The 20,884-nt window shown below is 46.0% G+C and overlaps 1 protein-coding gene across 2 annotated transcripts in view; it reads right to left on the reverse strand.

The window, feature by feature from the left end:
- Positions 1–1,193: 1,193 nt before the first annotated feature.
- The window catches only part of ANKRD50 (ankyrin repeat domain containing 50), a gene marked incomplete at its 5' end in the record, with an annotated part of 30,884 nt that continues 11,193 nt past the window's right edge, over positions 1,194–20,884 (reverse strand). The window contains 3 exons of one of the 2 annotated variants that reach the window (XM_080929220.1): positions 3,791–3,928; positions 5,401–8,945; positions 14,093–14,322. In XM_080929220.1, coding sequence (XP_080785346.1) covers positions 5,404–8,945; positions 14,093–14,322 — 3,772 coding nt within the window. In that variant the 3' untranslated portion in view covers positions 3,791–3,928; positions 5,401–5,403. Of the gene's footprint in view, positions 3,929–5,400; positions 8,946–14,092; positions 14,323–20,884 lie in introns of both variants that reach the window. The other variant, XM_080929221.1, reaches the window with a different exon arrangement.

The following is a 20,884-nucleotide window of genomic DNA, read 5'->3' on the forward strand; positions in this document are numbered from 1 at the left end:
CCTTGAGCCCTATGAACCCTTAGTTGATGTTTGTGGGCCATGTTCTCCTGGTGTACTTAACGCCTCTACCTCCTACAATCCATCTCTCTTCTGTGGGGTACCCTGAGCTTCCCCTAATGTTTGGCTGTGGGTCTCTGTGACTGCCCCCTCTCCCAAATTATCTGCTTTTAATACTGGCTTTTGTTTATATTGTAATAGAGTGACTGGCTGTCAGATGTAGCTTTACTTTAGTACACACAACTGCATAATAAAATTTCTCAGAAACGCGGCAATGTGGTTCTTGTATGTATCTCCCTTTAGCTGGCATCTGTCACACTGCTGGGCAAGTCTCTGAAGAGTCACTGCCTCTTTTGCTCACCAGCTGAACTCTACTTGGCCAAGTATTTTTAAAATCCGTAGTATCACTTGTTTCTGCTCAAACACCTCCTGCATTAGGATTGCTTAGAATAAGTTTGTTTTTAATTAACCTATCAAGCGGATAAAATATGAGTAAAGTGAACGATTGCAGGATATTATGACCTCCTGTGAACTGCATTAAATTATAAAACTATAAAAGTCATGAAGGAACAATAACTGCTGTCCTTAGAAACCTCCCGTGGGAGGAATGGAATATATATATATTAGTATACACATGAATAGTACACACATGCATGGGCTTGATGTTCTGGTCAGTGCTGTGTTCTCCTGGAAAAAACAAATATCCAGAGAAGTGACTCAGGCTTACCAAAGGGGGAGCACACCTTTATTTAGAAAACAATTTTTTTTCCCAGAAAATTAAAAAATATCCAGGGTAAGACTTTGGTAAAACCAAGGGGCACATGTGTACACAGGTCACAAGGTCACAGTAAAAAGCCGACAGTGAGATACAATAGAATTCTGTCAGAGGAGAGGGAGGAAAAACAGAAGAGCAAGCACTTACCAAAGCTTCACAAGAGATAAAGGCTAAACCTCGGCCTCTTAGCTTCCTTTGGACAATGTTTGATCTCATTCCCTCTCCTTCAATGTATGTTAAAATTATAAACTTAAAAAGAAACCTTACTATAAGCATATCATGCACATGCTGCTACTTAAAGGATGAAATTAAAACCAAGGCATCTTCTGTAAAGCAAATAGATTTATTATGCACTTCATGAACATCGGGATGGTTCTGCAGAATATAATACAGGAATAAAATAAAACTTTACACTGTGAAATTCAATGTATATTTTAGGTTATTTACACATCCCACACAGGGCGAACACAGAAAGAAAGCACTTGTCTGCAACTACACTTGTGGAAGGTGTCGACGGAGGGCATTAAGCAAAACAAACAGTTGCATAGCCAAACGGCGGGAGGACTTGTTCCTGTCTCTGACGCACTGGACTGGTTTCGGCTGAGGAATCTGGTGTGGCTGGGAGAGGATGGAACTAAAGGTATTATTCATTGTGTATCATAGGGCACTGGTCTCTGGTCCTCTTGTCCCCCAACATTTCCTGGACCCCTTCAGATGCTTAGTTCTCTTGACGTTTTGTCACTTGTCATAGCAGGGACACGACACTGACCTTTGGGAAGGGGCTTAAAGGTACACTACAAAAGAAAAGCTACACACACATGACGCCCTAAGCAGTTGATTTACAAAATATTTAAATATCTGAATTTCAAAAATAGCCATTTATTCCTTTTTTATTTGTGAGACTGTTTCTTTGTAGCGATGCAGAAGTCATTGCTTTTCCCAGTTATGGTCCTTATCCCTTCCCCCACTCCAAAATGAACAAGTACAGCCACCGGGCTGGCTGCAGCGCCCTGGTCAACCTCGTCCTCACCAGAAGCCATTTTTGCTCTACTTTAAATCATAATTAATAATGAACACAAAAGAAAAAACACCCGAGGAACACTTATGAGAACACTCTTTCCAGCAGGTTCTCCCCCTACCTTCTGTTCCACACGCATACAGATGGACACAAAACACTTGGGAAACACAAATCCCTAATGTGTTGTCTTTGCCCTTTGGTCACAAGGTGCAACTTTGTAAAAGTAATAAAATTAAATAAATATGATCTTAGTAATTTAAGGTGAATAGAAAACCTGGCAGCTTTTGGGTTATCTTTCTTAAAAAAAAAATAAACGTAATAAAAAGTCAGAGGCTCCTCTTCTATGGTAGATATGTCTACGTTTGCGAGGAGTCGTTCTGGTTCCAGTAATGGTGTGATTACACTTATCAACAGATTCAGAAACACTTTTAAGGCTGCCTTCCAAGAGTCCTGTTAAGTGTTATTAATCAACGTCCCATAGGGACAAGAATTCAATCCTTGAAACATTCACATTTGACTTGTCAGTATCAACCGTGCCGTCACCTTAAATCTGAGTGAGCTCACCAGCTGTCCCTCATCCTGGTTCTGACTGACAGATGACACACAGGAAATGAGTCTGGCTGACACTGAGAAACACAAGGCAAGGGAAGGCTTCCACAGAGACTCAAGTGAGAAACGCTCATCACAAGCAATTCTGCATCTGAGCTTCCACAAACAACACTCCTTGTGCCCTTCACACGCAATGACCATCACTGGCCTCACTAAAACATTCCAAAGTTTTCAGTAGTAGCAATGGTTTTGTGCTCAATTTCCAAATTCTCTTTCCCCATTTCCCCTTAGCAACAGCGTGTGGAGAGCACAGAATCCCCAAGGCTGGAGGATGAACAGGACTCACTCAAGGATCAACCCGTCCTTGGCTTCTGAGTCATCCTGCCAAACGCTAGCACGATCCGTCTAAGCGGCTCCACATTCCTCGGTGTAGATGCCTCCCTTAACCATGGCCTCGGGACATCCTATGTGCAATTGTGCAAAGAAGAAAACAGGAAAGAGTATGTGGCTAGAAAAGTGCAGGCCCATCACTTCTATCAAATAGCAGAACGTGTGCTGTGACTGATGGCTAGTGGTATCACTTGTGATAGACAGCACATCCTACATTCAAGAACATCCATCCCACCAAGCCATTCACATGTACCCAACTGGTTCTGGCTGGGGCTAATTTGATCATGCAGTAATTGGCAAGTGGAAACAGCTCAGAGCAGTGAGCATTCAATTACAATGACAGATTACATTTCATTTAGCTGGAGAAATTGAAGGCAGCTGGTGAATGGTTCAGGGACCAGAGTGTCATCCTTGGCTGGACCTGGAGCCTCTGTCTGGCACGTGCCCCCAGGCACTAACTGCTCTGTCCCTGAGAATGTCCAGGCTTCAGGAATGATGGTCCATCTACTCGCAGGTGGGATGACAGGCAGGTGGAAGATGGCTCAGAGCCTCTGTGAATGCAGAGTGGCTGTAGTTGAAACACCTGCTCTGTCACATTCAGCCTCACACAGACGGTCCTTAGTTGGAAAATGGAGATTTAAACTACCCGAGTGACTGACTCTCTACCAGAATTGATCCCCGTGGAAAATTCCTCACAAAGTCATTTTTCACCTCCATGTGGCACCAACACAGACACTCGTTTTTATCCAGTGCTGAAGGTTAGCGGACAGAAAGCAGTTGCAAGAATTGCTTTATTGAGTAACATCTATTAAATATACAAGAACCAGGCACACCGGACAATGCGATGGGACTGAGCACACACCACAACGCAGAAAACAATAAATACGGAACGCTGCCTTTGAGGAGACACCTGACCGTGGCACATGCACGTTAACCAAATGGGAAAATACTCAAAACCGGGTTTGGCTGTATGGAGGAACTGCAGTTTACATCTGCATTTATTCGGTGCAGTGGAGACTGCTTCAGCATGGGGCTTATGCCGAGAAGGGCAGCCTTACTGGGTAGGCACATGACAGTAAGTCAGGACACAGTACTGCGGGAGTCACAGTCTTGGCAGCTCGTCCCCAGGCGTCTGGCTTCCATCTGGCAGCTGAACGGCTGTTCCAACCACAATGCCTTCTGTTTCATGCAACTGGAAACTGAAAATAAAATAAAATAATTTCTACACTTTTCTTATGACGGTTTTAAGACTTTATAAAAGAATATATTATCCCTTACTATTTATGCATTTTACTATGTGAAGAACAATTTCAATACATACAAAAATATTCATTATTCTACCAACATTGACCTTGTATCCAATTTTTAGCATGTGACATAGATACAGTCCTTTATTTTCACAAGAGATCTCAGGATGAAGGATCACACCGGGGGTAGTGGGGGGGGGTCACACCAGCAGAACCAAGAATTTGGAGAAGTATGTTTAAATCACCTTGGATTGGCTATCCATCCCTTAGTTTTAGAAGATATATTTAATGACACTTCATCTATCAAATTTTTAAACCATATCACCAAAGACAAGAGGAAGAAGAGATGTAGATGCTAGCCTGCTTGAGTGTAACTGTCACCAGAAGTCAGGTGTCTATAAAGTCACTGGACTTCGGATAAGATGCTTAATGAAATCTTCAGTTTATTCATAACATGGAAAAGTGCCTCTCAGAGAACACCCTGAGTGCACGAATAAGTACCTGCTACTTCTCCGCCCACTTCTACCTATGCAGTGAAGCCTCCTTTGAGGTGAGAAGAAAAATATTTTTATTTAATATGAAATATTAGTGAGCTGAACATAATATATGCTATTTATATCTTGCCCCTAAATACATAAATAAATAAATATGATAAACCCACACTCTTCACCATGGTCCACACCTGTGTATTTTACATGTTTGCAAGAGTCGTCATAATAAAACTTGCTTACTAATTTAAATCCATGACCTGTTTCTGGGAGAAACATGGAATTAACATATGCCAACTACTCACTAAGTACAGCCCAGTGCTTCAAAACCACACAATGAACACTTAGAAAGCAAACCTATTTTCCACCAGAAATCTCCTGATAGAAGGGGATGGCAGTACAGGATAAAACCCTTAATTTAGGATTAATAAATAATATATTTATCTGTTCATCTAGTTATCTAATACATTTTTACTGAAAGAGTACCACAGGTTTGGACCATGTTCCAAGCACACGAACACAGCATCAAATACAAACACATCCATTCAGTCTAACACTATGGGGGGGGGGGAGGGGAAGGGAGATAAAGAATAGATTAAGCATTTATGTATATACGCATCATCTACTGTATGTCATCTGCCACCATTGTCTCTGTCCCTATTACTGACTATCTTTTCTATTACCAGTCTATCATCTATGTGTATAGTTATCTATGTATCAGCTATCATTGATCTGCACAGCTGGACATGGATCTATGGGTCCTGTGTCACATAGGTGCGGGTGTTGGGAGAATTCACCCAGAACAGACCGCTGGGATGAGCTCCCTGAATACACACGGCGGGAGGTGCATGAAGGGCCTTGAGCGCACCAGGCAGGGACATTTTAAGGAAGAGGAGCAACAGTTTGGTTCCTTTAAGCTCTGCCCTGCAGTCTTACCTCTCACAAGGGCGTTTCCTTCTTGTAGTTGAAGCTGGGGTCAGAGCCCTCAATCTGGAGCTTCAGGGCTTGTTTAAGGTTCAGCTCTGTTTCTGAGGGGGGGAAGCCCTCCAGCACCTCCTGATGCCCTCGCTCCTGCACTGTTCGAGGGACAGAGACCCTGCCCAGGAACACCTGGTTGCTCTGCAGATGGTAATTGGGGTTTGTCATTATCCCATTTCTCCTCTTTTGCTCGCCACTCTGCTGGTGGATGAGAAACTGGGACTGGGCACGGTTGCTGTCCTGAGATGAAGGGACCACGATTTTACACTGAGATTCAGCTGGCGTCTGTTTAGGTGGGCTACTCCCAGACTTGGCAACAGGTCCTCTTTTGTCAAACTGAGTCATTTCATATTCTAGAACCTTTGGCTGTGAGGAATTATTTTGTTTAGCTTTCTTCCCAGCTGATCCAGACTTGCTGGAGTTTTCTGATTTGCCTCCTTTATTTGATTTTGTTGACTTCAGACTTGGTTTCACCTGGCTCCATTCGAATTCACTACTGGGAGAATTATGGCTGTGTCCTAAGGACTGGGTTGTGGAAGAGGGGGACACAACGGACTGCCTGCTCCTGCTGCGAGGCAAAGAGTGCTGCTGGATCTGTTCCGTGAACGACAGGCTGTGGAAACTGTCAATGGGCACCGTCTGAGCCGTGGCTGTGGAGGATGTCGTTCTCAGAGACGAAGTTTTTGAGCTTTTCAGAGAATTGTTAGACAGAGACGACTTCTGCCTATCCACAGTTGAGTCTGGAGACTCTGACGGAGAGCTGAAGGCATGAGCCGGCCCATTGGGCAAGCCCCGGAGGGAAGGCTGCAGATCACCTCCGCCAGTACCTCCAGAGCTGTTGGACCTGATGGTCAGAGACTGCATCTTGGACGGTGTCGACTGTGGAGGCTTCTGCTCCATTGTGTGGACGGGGGAAGGGGAGCAGCCATTCAGACTGGAAGCACCGTATTTCTCTAAGAGCTTAATGATCTGAGAATGCCCGTTTTTGGCTGCAACTCTCATGGCAGTACGTCCAAACTGGTCAGCATGATTGGGATCAGCACCGTGCTCCAGCAAAACCTGCACTACATCCACATGTCCCTCCTGGGCAGCGATGCAGAGGGCTGTGGCTCCTTGGTTACATGTGTGGTCCACCACGGCCCCATGCTCTATCAGAAGCTGGACCACCTTGACATGGCCCTGCCAGGCGGCAGACTGCAAGGCTGAGCGCTTCTCGTTGTCTGCTGCGTTGACATCGGCATGGCAGGCAATAAGTACCCGCACCATCTCCACGTGACCCTGCCAGCAAGACACGTGCAGTGCTGTCCTTCCCTCCGCATCGCTGGCCTCCACGTTTGCACCATTTTCCAAAAAATACTCAGCCATTGTAAGCTGGTTTTCTAAGGCCAATATGTAAAGCGTGGGCCGCCCATCGGCGTCCTTGTAGTTCACATCGGCCCCATGGCTAAAGAGTAATTCCACAATGTCCCGGTGTCCTTCCAGGGCAGCAACACGTAACGCGTTTCTCCCGTCATAGCCTCTCTGATCAATGTTGGACTTGTTCTCTAGCAGGATCTGGACACAATCATAATGGCCCTCTTGGGAGGCCAAAATGAAGGGGATGCGCCCATCATTGTCAATCTCATTTGTTCTAGCACCTTGTTCAATGAGAGCCTCACAGATTAACCTGTGACCCTCAAAAGCTGCCATGTGTAGAGGCGTCCAGCCAGCATCATCTCGGTGGCTCTCGTCCAAGCCTCTGTCCAAGAGAGTGCGCACCACCTCCACATTCCCCTGTGCCGAAGCTATGCTGAGAACTGTCCGGCCCTCGCTGTCGATGCTGTCCACGGCTGCGCCCCAGAACAGCAGCGTGTTGACCACAGAAGCATGCCCCATGGACGCGGCAGCCAAAAGGGGCGTCCGCCCGTTGTTATCGGTGTGATCAACATCTGCTCCTCCTTCCAGAAGCAGGTCCACCACATCCACATGACCTTCATAGGCGGCCACCAGCAGGGGGGTCATGCCGTCCTTGTCACAGTGATCTACCTCAGCCCCTCGGTCAATCAAGAGGCTCACGACTGACGCGTGCCCTTTGCTTGCGGGCACACAGAGCGCGGCCACGGAGAGAGCCGTTCTGCCATCCACGTCCTCGTGGTTTACCTCTGCGCCGTGGTCCAGCAGGTGCTCCACGATCTCTCTGTGGCCCATATATGCCGCAGCTATGAGTGCAGTCCTCCCTTCATTGTCGGCTTTGTTGACCTCGGCACCATGTTGGAGCAGGTTGAGGACGATGTCCTCGTGCCCACCCCAGGCTGCTGCACGCAGAGCAGTCCGGCTGTCCGCATCTGCACAGTCTACCTTTACGCCAGCGTAAAGCAGGGCAGACACCACCTCTGTGTGGCCCCCCCAAGCAGCAGACCTCAGTGCTGTCCAACCGTCCTGATCTGTATGGTTAATATTGGCTCCACACCCAATTAGACAGTTGACCACCTTCGTGTGCCCTTGTCTAGCAGCTAGAGTAAGTGGCGTGTGTCCATGGGCGTCTTCGATTTCTAAATCGGCTCCCCTGGAGACAAGCAGATTCACAACATCCAGACTGCCGCTGTATGCGGCATTGGCCAGCAGAGTTCTCCCATTGGAATCACACTGATTGACAGAAGCTCCGCTATCCAGTAAAGTCCGAATGGAGTCCTCTCTCTCGAGGGCTTGCCGGACAATACAGGACGTGCGGTCATCCTCGCTGTTGACATGAGCACCAGCTCGGATCAGCAGCTGCAGGACCTCTTGCTCCTTGGGTATCAAGGTGGACAGCGAGTCTTTGACTGGGGTACCATTCCATATCATCCACAGAGCCAGTTCGGCTGGCTCTAGCTGCAAGTTTGAATTAATCAAGTGCAAGGCAAACTCTTGTGCTTCCAGTGGGGTCAGGTTCCGGGCCTGGCAGGTATAGCTCATGGCCAGCATCCTGTGTCCTTCTGCAGCGTTACACAGGTATTTCTGGGTGCAGTGCTTCACGTCTAAGAGCCACTCGGCAAAGCTATGGTGAAACAGGATCTTGGTGCTGCCCAACCCATCCACCAAGAGCTTGGAGAGGACGTCTAGCTTGCGCTGAAAGTCTTCCAAGGTTAGAGACATATTTTTGGTCCACACAGCATGGTATAATTCTGTCATGGTCAGGGGCCGGCAGGCAGCGAGAATCACGTTCAGAATGGGCTGAACTTTGGCAAACTGTTTTCGGACAAAAAGTCTCTGGCAGAGCCAGAGGTAGAGACCATTCAGAGTTCCTGGGATGTCACGGATCTCCCGAAGCATGATGAAATTCTCTACAACTCCATCCAGCACGCGCTCCAGATACAAGAAGCATCCACTACTCTTGATGTGCAGCTGGTTCAGAGTCTCAGCTGTCTCCTTGGTGAGATGCTGCCGCAGTGCCTCCTCTTGGTCCAGGCGGTGGAGGATGTACTGCTGTACGTCCTTGACGATGTATGCCTTCCGAAGGTCATCCAAACTGATCTTCCGGAACCCTGCAGAAGATGACCGGGTTGAGTAAGTAGAGTGGAGGAGGGCGTGTGTGACGAAAGCGAACCAGTACAAACAGCCTGACTTATGGGTCAATACTAATAAGAAAATCGACCAACACCGGCTAGTATACAGAGTACTTTGCACATAAAAACACAAAAATGGCAAATTTCATTTTCCTACCAACAAATGTGGCTACTATCTGTTCTTGCAGTGTGGTGCCCATTTCAACTCCTTTGCAAGAAGCACTAAGTAGAAACAGACAGACATATCCAGCTATAGAAGTGCCTTATGAAAATATAACTGAGCATCAGATATATTCTGAGAGCCAAACAGGACTGTTTTTCACACAAGTACCAGCTCTTTGCACCCACCCACTTGACCATGCATTAGGTTTAATGTGAGTGGTTTATATCCAAACAGAATACCAGTCACACTATATTACACTGCTTTATGATATCAAATTAAAATAATTAAATCTCATCCCTTCAAGAAATAGCTGGAACCAATTAACATGCAAATTGCCAAATTATGTTTGTAAAACTCTAGCACGGTAAAAATCAAAGCCACTTACTAAAAAAGTCAACCAAAGCTAAAGAATGCACCAGGGGTAGTTACTCTCAAAGCGGACTATGCTGGCGTCTTCCAGAGGAACATTAATGTAGAGCTGGATTTGTTAGGTAACCATTTGCCTCTTGGAAGGAGAAGCTACAAATACACACACCAAGGCTGGTGTGCATTCAGAATCTGTTCCAGTCACGAGCAGAGCAAAGCATGACTGCAGGCAACGCTTTTAGAAAGACACACTCCAGAAGGGACCGTGGGGCTGTGACTACAACAGGTGCAAAAATCCAAGCTTGATGGCCATTTGGAGCAAAGGGTGGGTGATGTGGATAAGTCAAAGGTGACCCCAACTCCTGCCTTGACCAACAGAACAGAAAAGATATCACCTTAAAAACAAACATCTGAACCCAAGCTTCAAATACTAGAAGGAAAGATCTAAAAAGCACAATCTGCCAACCGAAAGCAAAATAAAATAGCACATATGCAAAGCTACGTTTATATCATGGGCTCTATAACCACACCGCAGCACACACGCACCCACAATACCTCACTCCTCCACTTCAGAAGACAAATTTTGAAAAAGGCTCTGACCTCCAAGGAGGGTATAGAACAGAGTTTGCCCGAGTCTGGTCTCTCCCCTGCTCTTGGCCACGCTAGAACGCACTGCATTGCACAGCCTTGGCCATGCTCTGCCTTGCCTGCATTTGCTCCCTGGGACTTTTCTTCCATAAGGTGAATGCGCAGCTCCCTAGTAAACCCATGTGTGTGCTTCATGCTCTGTCCCCTTGGAGAGCACGTCTGCCTTCCTTTAGCACCTGTACCGAACAGTGCTGGAGTTTCCTAAGTGTATTTGGCCAGTGGCATCTTCTTGGTTCTGGCTCTTTACTGACAATTGGAGATTTAATTATTTTAATTTGATAACATAAAACAAACCCTTCCAACCTAAAGAAAGACTGAGCACATCCCCAGGAATGTTTGCCCCCTCCATCCCGGCCTGAAGAGATGACTGGTCTCCAAGTCTCTTCCTGTATGCTCACTTCCTTGTTGCTTTACAAGGTCACTGAAACTGTTTAGGAACCCACCTGGTGAAGTGGTACAGGCCAGTAATCCCAGTACTGGGAAGCTGAGGCAGGAGGATTGTGAGTTTGAGGCCAGCCTGGACTACAAAGTAAATTCCAGGCTCGTGGCTAATAAATAAAAGTTTACTAAAAGTGGTATGTAATAGTGTTTTAAAGTTTCCTAAGTGATGTGCACACAGACTGATCTATGTGAAAGATTAAACAACCCATTATGCATAAATATCTATAATTTAAGCTAATTAACTAAAGTCATCTGATGAAAACTTGAGATAACAAAAACAGAATTGGGCTAGGCCTCCAGTACTGGGCCTAATGCCTCTGAAGTGGTCTAAAGAAAACGCTATTGAAACAGCTCTCCTGGTATGAGTACAGTGCCAGGAACTGAACCCAGGGCCTCTGGATAAAGGACAAGGGCTACTCCTGGGCTATAAGCACTGTGCATTTTCACACTCACACCTTGGATGTGCACTGTGAGGGAGGTTTTCTTACCTTACAAGTGAGTTAAGTACAGGCACAAAGGCTGCCTGAGTCACCCACCATGACTAATGGGGTCAGGGTCAGGCTTCATGTGATGCTGAAGTGTTTCCTGGCAAAGCTGAGAAAGAAACTGATGCTGACAGAGATGGGAGGCGGAAGTCCAAGGGCATGGAACTAATGCTGTGTAGAAAACATTCACAACTCGATAAACAAGTCTTTCCCAAATCTAAAGAGTGATGTTGATTTAATAAGAATTTATATTCAACACCAGTAAAAGTTATGTTTAATATGGGCTGGGCAGCTTGTGCCAACAATCTTAGCTCCAAAGAAGCAGAAGCAGGAAGACTGTCACAGGCTCAAGATCCACAGAGTGAGGTCCATCCCAGCCAAGGCAAGACTTAGTGGCTGAAACAAAACAGAAATTCGAGCAGAAGGTTTTGTTTAGCTCAGCAGTGTCGGCTGGGCCAGCACAGGTAAAGCTTTGACTGAGCTGCAGCTCCTGAGGAAGAAACTGAACTAACACAAAGTATCAAGACCAACCACTGACCAACAAGGTAAATACCCCTGATTGCTGATCATGACCTTATTCATTTATTGGGTACTAGAGATGCAACTTAGCATCACACTCATGCCAGGGAAGTGCACACAGATTCTGAGTCAGAATCTTTCACGGGCCTAGAACTCACCATGTAGGCTGGGCGGCCTGGCCAGTGAGCTCCTTTGGTAGGGAGGCTATCACACTCAGCTTTTTTATGTGGGCTCTGGAGCAGGTGCTTTGAAAAATGAACCATCTTCCCAGGCCCCACTAAACCTCTTTTCTATTTTTGGTAAAATATTTCAGTGGGCATGGCACTCCTTGGCGCTGGCTAAACAAATGGGTTTGAGTCTCTGCTTACAAATGAGTGCAAACACAGTTGGTACCCTGACAGGGGCCTGACCCCATCCCTACAAACAGGTGCCTGCACAGTCGGAATCCTTCCAGGACCAAAGTTTGTGCTCACACAGTCAGGACCCTTTTTTCATGGAGACTATATCCTAGATGGGAGGAGAATTAGTTAAACACACACAGGGAATCCAGACAACTTTAAGTGGTATCAGATTCATGCAGAAAACAAAACTCGACAGAGTGGGCGTGTGACGGTGTAGAAGGAAGGCACACATAAACAAGAACAGAAAACATAAGTCTGTGTGTGAGGGTCCTTCCTATTTGAGCTGTGACCGAAATGAGAAGGAATGGGGAGTATTGTGTGCAAGGCCGCAAAGCAGAAGAGGCGACGTGGATGAGCACACAGAGGGAGCCCTCATGCAGAGGTAGGCATGGACATCACTGCCTGCAGGAAAGCCTGTGATAGAACAGAAGTGAACCACGCAAAGGACACATGGCCTCACCCAGCGACTACAAGTAATCTAGAGGGCAGAGACTGTGCCACTCTGGCAGCTGAAGTTGAGTATCTCATCCCAAATGCCCGACGTAGAAAGGAGTTTGGAATATATGAATATACATAAGAAGAATGGAAACCATCTCCAAGTATAAAACCCATCTGTCCCACATGCACATGTATCCACACAGCTTGAAAGCTTGGGTAATATTTTAAATAACACACAAAACAGACTCTTGCCCTGGAGTTCTCCTTCGGTGCACTCAAGAAGCTCCTGGATTTTAGACTCTAGGCTTTAGAATGAAGATGATCGCCCTGTAGTGAGAACACGCCGGCCTGCATGCCAAAGGACAGATAAGAAGGCACAAAGAGGAGGTTTGTCCTCTTCCTTTGGATTCCTACTGCTCTGATGAAATGCCAGGACCAAAAGCAACTTGAGAAGGAATGGGTTTCCTTCATCTTAGAGCCTGTACTCCATCAAGCAGGGAACTCAAGGCAGGAATCTGAATGCAGAAACTGACTCAAGAGACCATGCAGCCACACTGATTACTGGCTTGCCCTCTCCAACCCTCCCGGTCCCCGCCAGCTTTCTCAGGCTGCCTTTTCTATGCAGCCCAAGACCACCTGCCCAAAAGAGGCACTGCCCACAGTGGGCTGGGCCCTCCCACATCAATCAATCATGAAAATGTCCCCCAGACTCATCTGTTCTCAGCTGAGGTTCCACCTTCTCAAATGCCTCTACCCAAAACACTTCTTCACAACAAAGAAGCAGGTGAAGCCAAAGACCCAGGCTTATATGCAATACTAAAAATTCAGGTCAAAACTAATCTTTATTAACAAACGAGAATGAGATGACAAGACTAAGAGCCCTTACCATGCCTCGGGCATATCTAGTCTCACAGGACCCCACTTTCCAGACAGGAAGCAGGAGGTTAGGCAAGCTGCCCGAGGTCACACAGACAGTATAAGCACTGATGTGTACATGCTATAGTGACTCATTTGTGCAAACATATGACATAGCATGGGACTGGAGGCACACTCAGGTTAGAGCATGTGCTGCTTTTGAAGGGGACCCAAGTTTGAGTCCCACTGGGCAACTCACAGCTGCCAGTTAGTAACTCCAGTTAGATGGGGTGAGGAACTCAAGAGCACATGCCCCCACATACACTTAAAAATGAATTTAAAATGTTCACAATGTATCCTGAACATAAAATGAGCTGACGCTACCAGGTGACTTGGCGAGGAAGCCCATGCTTCCTCTCACCCATGCGGAGGAGCTGCCACACAGCACTGGCTACCGTCATGCTCACCCAAAGCTGTCACCCAAATGCTGCTGTGGCCGCCCTTACATTATATGAAGAGCTCTACTCAGCCCTGTCATGGAGAAAGGTCTTCAGGAACCACTGAAGAGATACTGACTGAATGACCAGTGAGCTATAAAGTGCCTGGAACTACTGACAAAGCAGCACAGCGAATTGGTCCCTAAGTTGAGCCTTACTACAGGAAGTAGGGAAAGACTGCTTTTTGTATGTGTGCACATTCATGTGTGTGCACATGCATGTAGAGGCCAAGGAAGAACCTTAGGAGTCACTCTAGGTTGGTAGGACCTACAAGAACCCTCCTGGGTCCAGTCCTGGAGAACACAACACTCACCAGTGAACATCTTAGTGACAGCTCTGCTCTGTTTCCGGGCAGAGCAGAGGAGCAGGAGCCATGGGGGAAAGAACTCATGGTGACCAGCCAAGAGCTCTGCCACAGTCCCAGAGAGGTTGGGTGATGTCTGCTCCCCTTCCACCACATTGCAGCCTTCGTCCACGGAGTCAACCAACAGGTAGAGGCTCTGCGGGGGTGGCTTCATCCCCAGGAGTGGGAGCAGCACACACCTGTAAGACAGCCACAGGACAGGTCAATGTCACAGAGAGGGCACTGGAATTCATAGTTCAAATGATTAGTTATAATGATTTAGGAGTAAAAAGATTTCACATAAGAATGTCTCTTCTACATAATTCATTTCCTAATAGCATCAGCTTCCATAGTACAGTGTGGACTGCATTACACACTTGCCTGTGTCTGTGCTGTGACTCAGCATAATTAAGGATGTTCAGAACTGGATCATGCTAGATTTCAACACCCTTCCTGGTGTTCTGAGTCGGTAATAAAATGCTTAAATGGTTCTGAATGTGCTAAATACAGAAAGACAGATAAGCTTTGAAGACACCATAGCAGGAAGAAACCTATTGTCCTTGTTTGGTTTTTGGTCAACTTGACACAAGCTAGGGTCATCTGGGAAGAAAGAGCCTCAACTGCAAAAATGACTCCATTAGACTGGTACGTGGGCAACTGCATTTTCTTGATAATCAGTGAAGTGGGAGGACCCAACCCAGTGTGGATGGTGCCACTCCGGGCGGGTGGTCCTGGGAAGTACAGGAAAGCAGGTGGAGAAAGCCATGATGAGCAAGTGAATAAGCAGCATCCCTCCATGGGTTCCAGCCCTGATTCTGCTCAGTGATGCCACATGGAAGCTTAAGATGAAATAAACTCTTTCTTCCTCAAGTTGCTTTTGGTCATGGTCTCTAACACAGTGATACCAACCTAACTAGGACAAAAATTGGATAAAGTAACCTTCCCTTTGCTAATCAACTTGACAACTGATACTGATTAGCTGAGACTGAAGAATCAGCCGTGATAAACAAATGACCAGCATCACTGAGGTAAAGTCTTGTGGGAAGTGTTTGCTCAGGGTCAGCACACAGAAGCCGTGGTATAGAGAAGGCTAAGTCTGTGCCTAAGTGCTGGCAGTTGAACGTGGTATTGTGTATGTTCCCAAGTAATACTAGTTTTGAAGGCAGAACGAGGTCATAGAACACAGCTGAGGTTTGGCACTGTAAGAGGCCAGGAGAGGCCATGGAGAAAGGTACAGCCTCAGTAGCCTTGAAAAGTCCCAGGATTAAAGAGGTCATGTAGAGATGAAACCTGGCACCATGTGGCAGGATCACAGTCCCTGAAAAACAGCTCAGGAGAGACTATGGTAATGGTATAGTCCAGTTGCAATGGAGAGCTCAGCATTTTTGAGTTACCTGTATCATGAGATGACGACCAAGGACAGCAGCAACAGTGGAAGGGAGAAAACCTGAGACTATAAGACAAACTGGCTGTGCTGTGCACTGACAGAGCTGGAGAAGTCGAGCTGCCTAGACTCTTGGAGCCCAGCAAACTCTGAGTCCTAGATGAACTTTAAGCTATTTACACTGCTGCAGTTGGTTTTGCTTTGATCTATGACTGTGCCCTAATACTTCCCTCTTGAAGTTTTTCCCCCCAAGTACTCAACAGTTATGAGACTATCTTAGAGTACCACTGCTGTGATAAAAACAAAACAACAACAAAAAAAAAGCAACTTGGGGAGGAAAGGGTTTATTTCATTCACAGTTCTATATAGCAGTTCATCATCAAAAGCAGTGAGGCAGGAACCTTGGGAAAGGAGCTAATGCAGAGGTAATGGAGGGATGTTGCTTACTGGCTTGATTTCCCCAGGCTTGCTCAGCTTGCTTTCTTATAGAATCCAGGACCACCAGCCCAGAAATGGCATCGCTCACAATGGGCCGGGCCCTACCACATCAATTAAGAAAACGACCTATAGGCTTGTCTATAGCCCAATGTTATGGAGGCACATTCTCAATTGAGGTTCCTTCCTCTCTGATGATTCTAGCTTGTACCAAGTTGACATAAAACTGGCCAACACATTCAGTCTCTTTAAAATATCCACGTCTCCTTAAAAATCCAAAGTCTCTAGACACAGCTAGAGTTATCCGAAAGGTGAGAACCTCAATTGAGGTAATGTCTCCAAAAGATCCATCTGTGGAGCATTTTCTTAATTAGTGGTTGATGGGGACAGGCCCCATTGTGGGCGTGGCCATTCCTAGGCTGGTAGTCCTGGCAAGCCTTATGGCAAGCCAGGAAAAAGCACTCTTCCATAGGCTCTGCATCAGCTCCCGCCTCCAGGTTTCTGACCTGTTTGCATTCCTGCCCTGACTTCCTTTGATGACAGACTATGACATGGAAGTGTAAGCCACATAAACCATTTTGTTCACAAGTTGCTTTGGCCATAGCGTTTCATCACAGCAACAGAAACCCTACCCAAGACACTGACTTTATCAAAGTTCTAGACTTCAAAAGAAAAAAAAAAGAAAAAAAAAGACTATAGGATATTTAGTTACATTGGTTCATGTTGCAAATAGTAATAGTAAAATGATATCTTGGGGACAAACAGAAATGAAAAGATAATGGTTTAATAGTTATATGTTTGTGTGTCAAGTTGATAAGGGCTAATAGTATCTATTGGTTAGTTTTTTATCAACTTAACACAAGCTATTCATTCATGAAGAAAGAAACTCAACTGAAAAACTACCCTCATCAGACTAGCCTGTAGGCAATTCTGTGGGGGCATTTCCTTGATTTGTGATTGATATGAAGGAGTGTACCACTGTGAGATGTGTTACTCCTGGGGGATAGTCCTGGGAGAAAGCCAGGGTAACAAGCCAGCACTCAGCACTACTCCATGGTTTCTGCTTCAGTTCCTGCCTTGACTCCTTCATGATAGACTACAACTGTAAGCTGAAATAACCCTTCTTTCTCACATTGCCTTTGCGAATGGTGCTTTAGCACAGCAACAGAACAGCGGCTAATACACTTATCACATGATCTATGAAATTAAGAGTGTTCTGCTAACATTTCTTACAGGGGACCCATGCGTGGAAGAAGGTCTATACTGACTTTGAGAGACTGTAAAGTCATAATTTTATCATCTTTTCTTGCAGCAGCACACACTAGAATGAAACCATCTGTTTACCAGTTTGCACTGAATTTATTTAGATCTGCTGAAATCACCTGCAAGGCTCTGGGGGACCTTAAGGAACAAAGGCCCCATTCTCTTGATGCTTATAATCCAAAGAGAAAACAAAATAATGATATCTAACAAACCCACTGTACATTGACCACTGTACCTTACCCTACTGAGTACTTTGCTGTCAACACAAAGTTTGGTTAAAAACCAAAACCAAAAAGAAACAGTAGCGGGGGGTTAGTTCAACAGCTCCCCGAGCCCACATCTATCACATGAACCAAAGATCTGTTCTTACTATTGACTACTTACAGCCCTGTGAGCATCTGAAGGAACCTCAATGCTTCCACAGCCCCACCGATAACCAGCCCCACAGTAGAAACATTTGAATGCATGCAACCTGGGAAAATAGACTGCACACATCACACAAGAAGGTGCGACTCTAACCAAAAAGGAAACGGAAACAACGGGCTAATGGATTCAGATAGCCTCCATTCCAAGAAAATGGACCAAGATCCAAAAGGCTTTGTGTCTGACTGCATCAAAATGGCTTCCCCCAAAAAAAGACCAGGGATGTGATCTAGAACCTAGCTGTGGGAAAGTGATCAAGGAGTACACAGGGGAATTCTGGAAGAGACGGGATTGCTTTATACCATCACTGACTCTACATTTGTCAACATCATACATCTGTACAAGAGTCATCATTACTGCATACAAACTAAAAAAGTTTAACATGATATACAACATAACATGCAAGAAAAATATAGTAAATCTCTTCTGATAATGCGTCCCTTGGTGTGGGAGTCTGAGTTCTCCACAGCAGCTGACTCTGCTCTTCACACACTAATGCTGAGCAAGTCATTAAACAGAAAGCCCTTTGTTCATGGGCTGGCCTGGCCAGGGCCTTCAATCCCATCATTACCCCTCAAGCTACCAAGGTCCACACTGCCCTGGCAGCATGCAGAGTCCAACCACAGGTTTCTGTTTCCAGGCCCTGACCAACAATTACTGCTTACCCATTTGCTCCAACTCGGCCGGCCTCCCTGTGGGCCTTTGAGCAGACCCTCTCTCTCGTGCCAGAACCTCCCTCCTATGCCTGCTACCATGCGCACTCTCCTCTCTAACCCCCAGAGCTCGGCTCAAATACACACTCACAGAGCCTGGGAGGGTGCTGCTAACACACATTGCTGAAAAGCCCTCAACAACTGGGACTAATCAGGTCACCAAGGAACTGGTAGTGTGGCATTTACCTTCCTGATCTCTAGGTGAGAGAGAAAGGGTGGTTAGGTCACCCAGGAACCTGAGGAAGGATCACCTATAAACGTTTGCTGGGTGAATGACTGAGTGGCCTAATATTTATAAAATATTATAAAATTATAAAGCAGTTATTTATAAAGATGTCTATTCCAAATGTATAAAAACCTCACAACACTCAGGAACAAGATACCTACAACTCCAGAACAATGTTCTTCATTCCCAAATGTAACATAGAGGACTCATTTCTGGCTTCCACTCAGCTCCTGTGGGCTTGTGGTGGATGGCTGTATGTGTCAACTTGCCTGGGCCACAGGATGCCCACACGTGGTCTTCTGTTCTTCTGGATGTTTCTGAGGTTGGCTCTCCCCCAGTCTGCTGAAGGCTAACTGAGTAGAGCTGCCAGTTTACCCCTCTCTTCAGGTTCAAAGACTCATCTGTTTAGGTCTTTAGGAAATGAGCTTTGCAATGAGAACTTGCACCACCCGCTGCCCTGACTCAGGTCAGCTTTCCTAGGTCTCCAGGCTATTAGCTTCGAGTCTTGCAGCTTCTCAGCATCCATCACCATGGAAGCGAATTCCTTATAATTAATCCATTTATTCCAAATTCTACAGAGCATTCCAGCACAGGGCTTACTCTAAAGCCACTCACATGTTACTTTCTTATGTACTTTGAAAGTTTCTATGTGGATTCTGTACTTGGACCTACACAACACGTTTCTACCAGCTGTCCCCCTCTACAGGGTGCTGAGATCACTATGCTGCACACACTGGAAAACAGCTCATTTTGTGATTTCTTTTAGGGTTAGGTTCTCAGAATAAACAAATGGAAATGTTTTCAGAAAACACTCTGGGCCTACAGAGATAAGCACTGTCATGTATTACAAAAAGGTAACCCAGCTGCAGGGCATCTGTGATCCTCAGATTAGGCAGGGTTGTTCCATGACATGGTGACAGTCCATGTCACAGTGGGGAACCTGACCTTCTTCTCAGACAAGAGGAATGTCCTAAGAAGTACCTATGCCAACGCTGGGAGTCCAGTTTCAATGAAGCAGAAGCAGTGTGACCTGATTCTTCCATTTCTGACAAACATTTATGCTCAAAGTTAGGTCACGGCTGAGGTACAAACCTCAGCTGGCATGACCTTGAGTGGCAATACTGGTCCAATGCTGAAGAGAAAAATCTAAATTCTGAAGAAAAAAAACAAGGGGTGTGTGTGTGTGTGTGTGTGTGTGTGTGTGTGTGTGTGTGTGAACACTTGGTTTAAAAGGCTTTACAAAACCTAATACTCGGGGGGGGGGGGGGTAGGGAAGGCAGAAGCTAAAAACCAGTAGCTTAAAATGGGACCAGCCAAAACCAAACAACAAAAACCCTAAATCAAATGACTACAAATATTTTATATAGACTGCATTAACTTTGCAAATACATTTTTAAAAGATTATGTCCTACAGTGACCTGCCAGAAGCTCTCTGTGCTGGCTAGTTGTATGTCGACTTGACACAAGCTAAAGTCATCTTAAAGAAAGTAACCGCAGTTGAAAAACTGCCACCATAAGAAGGCTATATAGGCAAGCCTGCAGGGCATCCCCTTAATTACTGCTCGATGAGGGAGGGACTTAAGTCCATTGTAGGTGGGGCCATCCCCAGGCTGCTGGTCCTCAGTTCTATAAGGAAGCAGCACCCCTTCATGGCCACTAGGTTCCAGCCCTGACTTTCCTCAGTGATAGACTTACCTGGAAGTGTAAGCTGAAATAAACCCTTTCCTTCCCAAGTGCTCTGGTCATGGTGTTATATGGTAGCAACAGTAATCCTAACTAGGACAATCCCCATTCCCTCAGCACTGGTGTTGTTAAACAATTCCTGGTATTTTTATACACAATAGAATACCAGAATCCTCTTCCTAAACTGGGGTGTGCAGACATTAAAGTCACTGATCTCTATGAGCGAAAGTGGAAAGTGGGGCAGGCACAAAATTTTGGAGCCCACGCATGTAAAGCACACTGTGTCTCAGTATTAACTGTGCTTCCTACATAACAGCATTACTGGACTCCATACACACGGACTTCTCACAGGCCTGGGGCAGGAGGGATGAAGATGAGGGGACAGTGAGGTCCTGTGTATTCAGAACATCTGGTCTCACTTTGGCACCTGCTGGCCTCACAGGTACACCTCTCTAAACACTCACACGTGCGCCTTTCTTTCTCTGGGCTTCAGCATAGGGCTGCTTCAGTGATGAGTGGCCATGATTGAGGTTTCACAGGAAGGTTGTCCCATTTCTGCTTAAAAATGTGTGATGGGAAAATCTGAACTACAGGGTTGAAGGGGGTGGCTGTGATGGAAAATTTGAACAACAGGG

The sequence above is a fragment of the Micromys minutus genome (genome assembly GCF_963924665.1).
Source record: "Micromys minutus genome assembly, chromosome: 15".
NCBI lineage: Eukaryota > Metazoa > Chordata > Mammalia > Rodentia > Muridae > Micromys > Micromys minutus.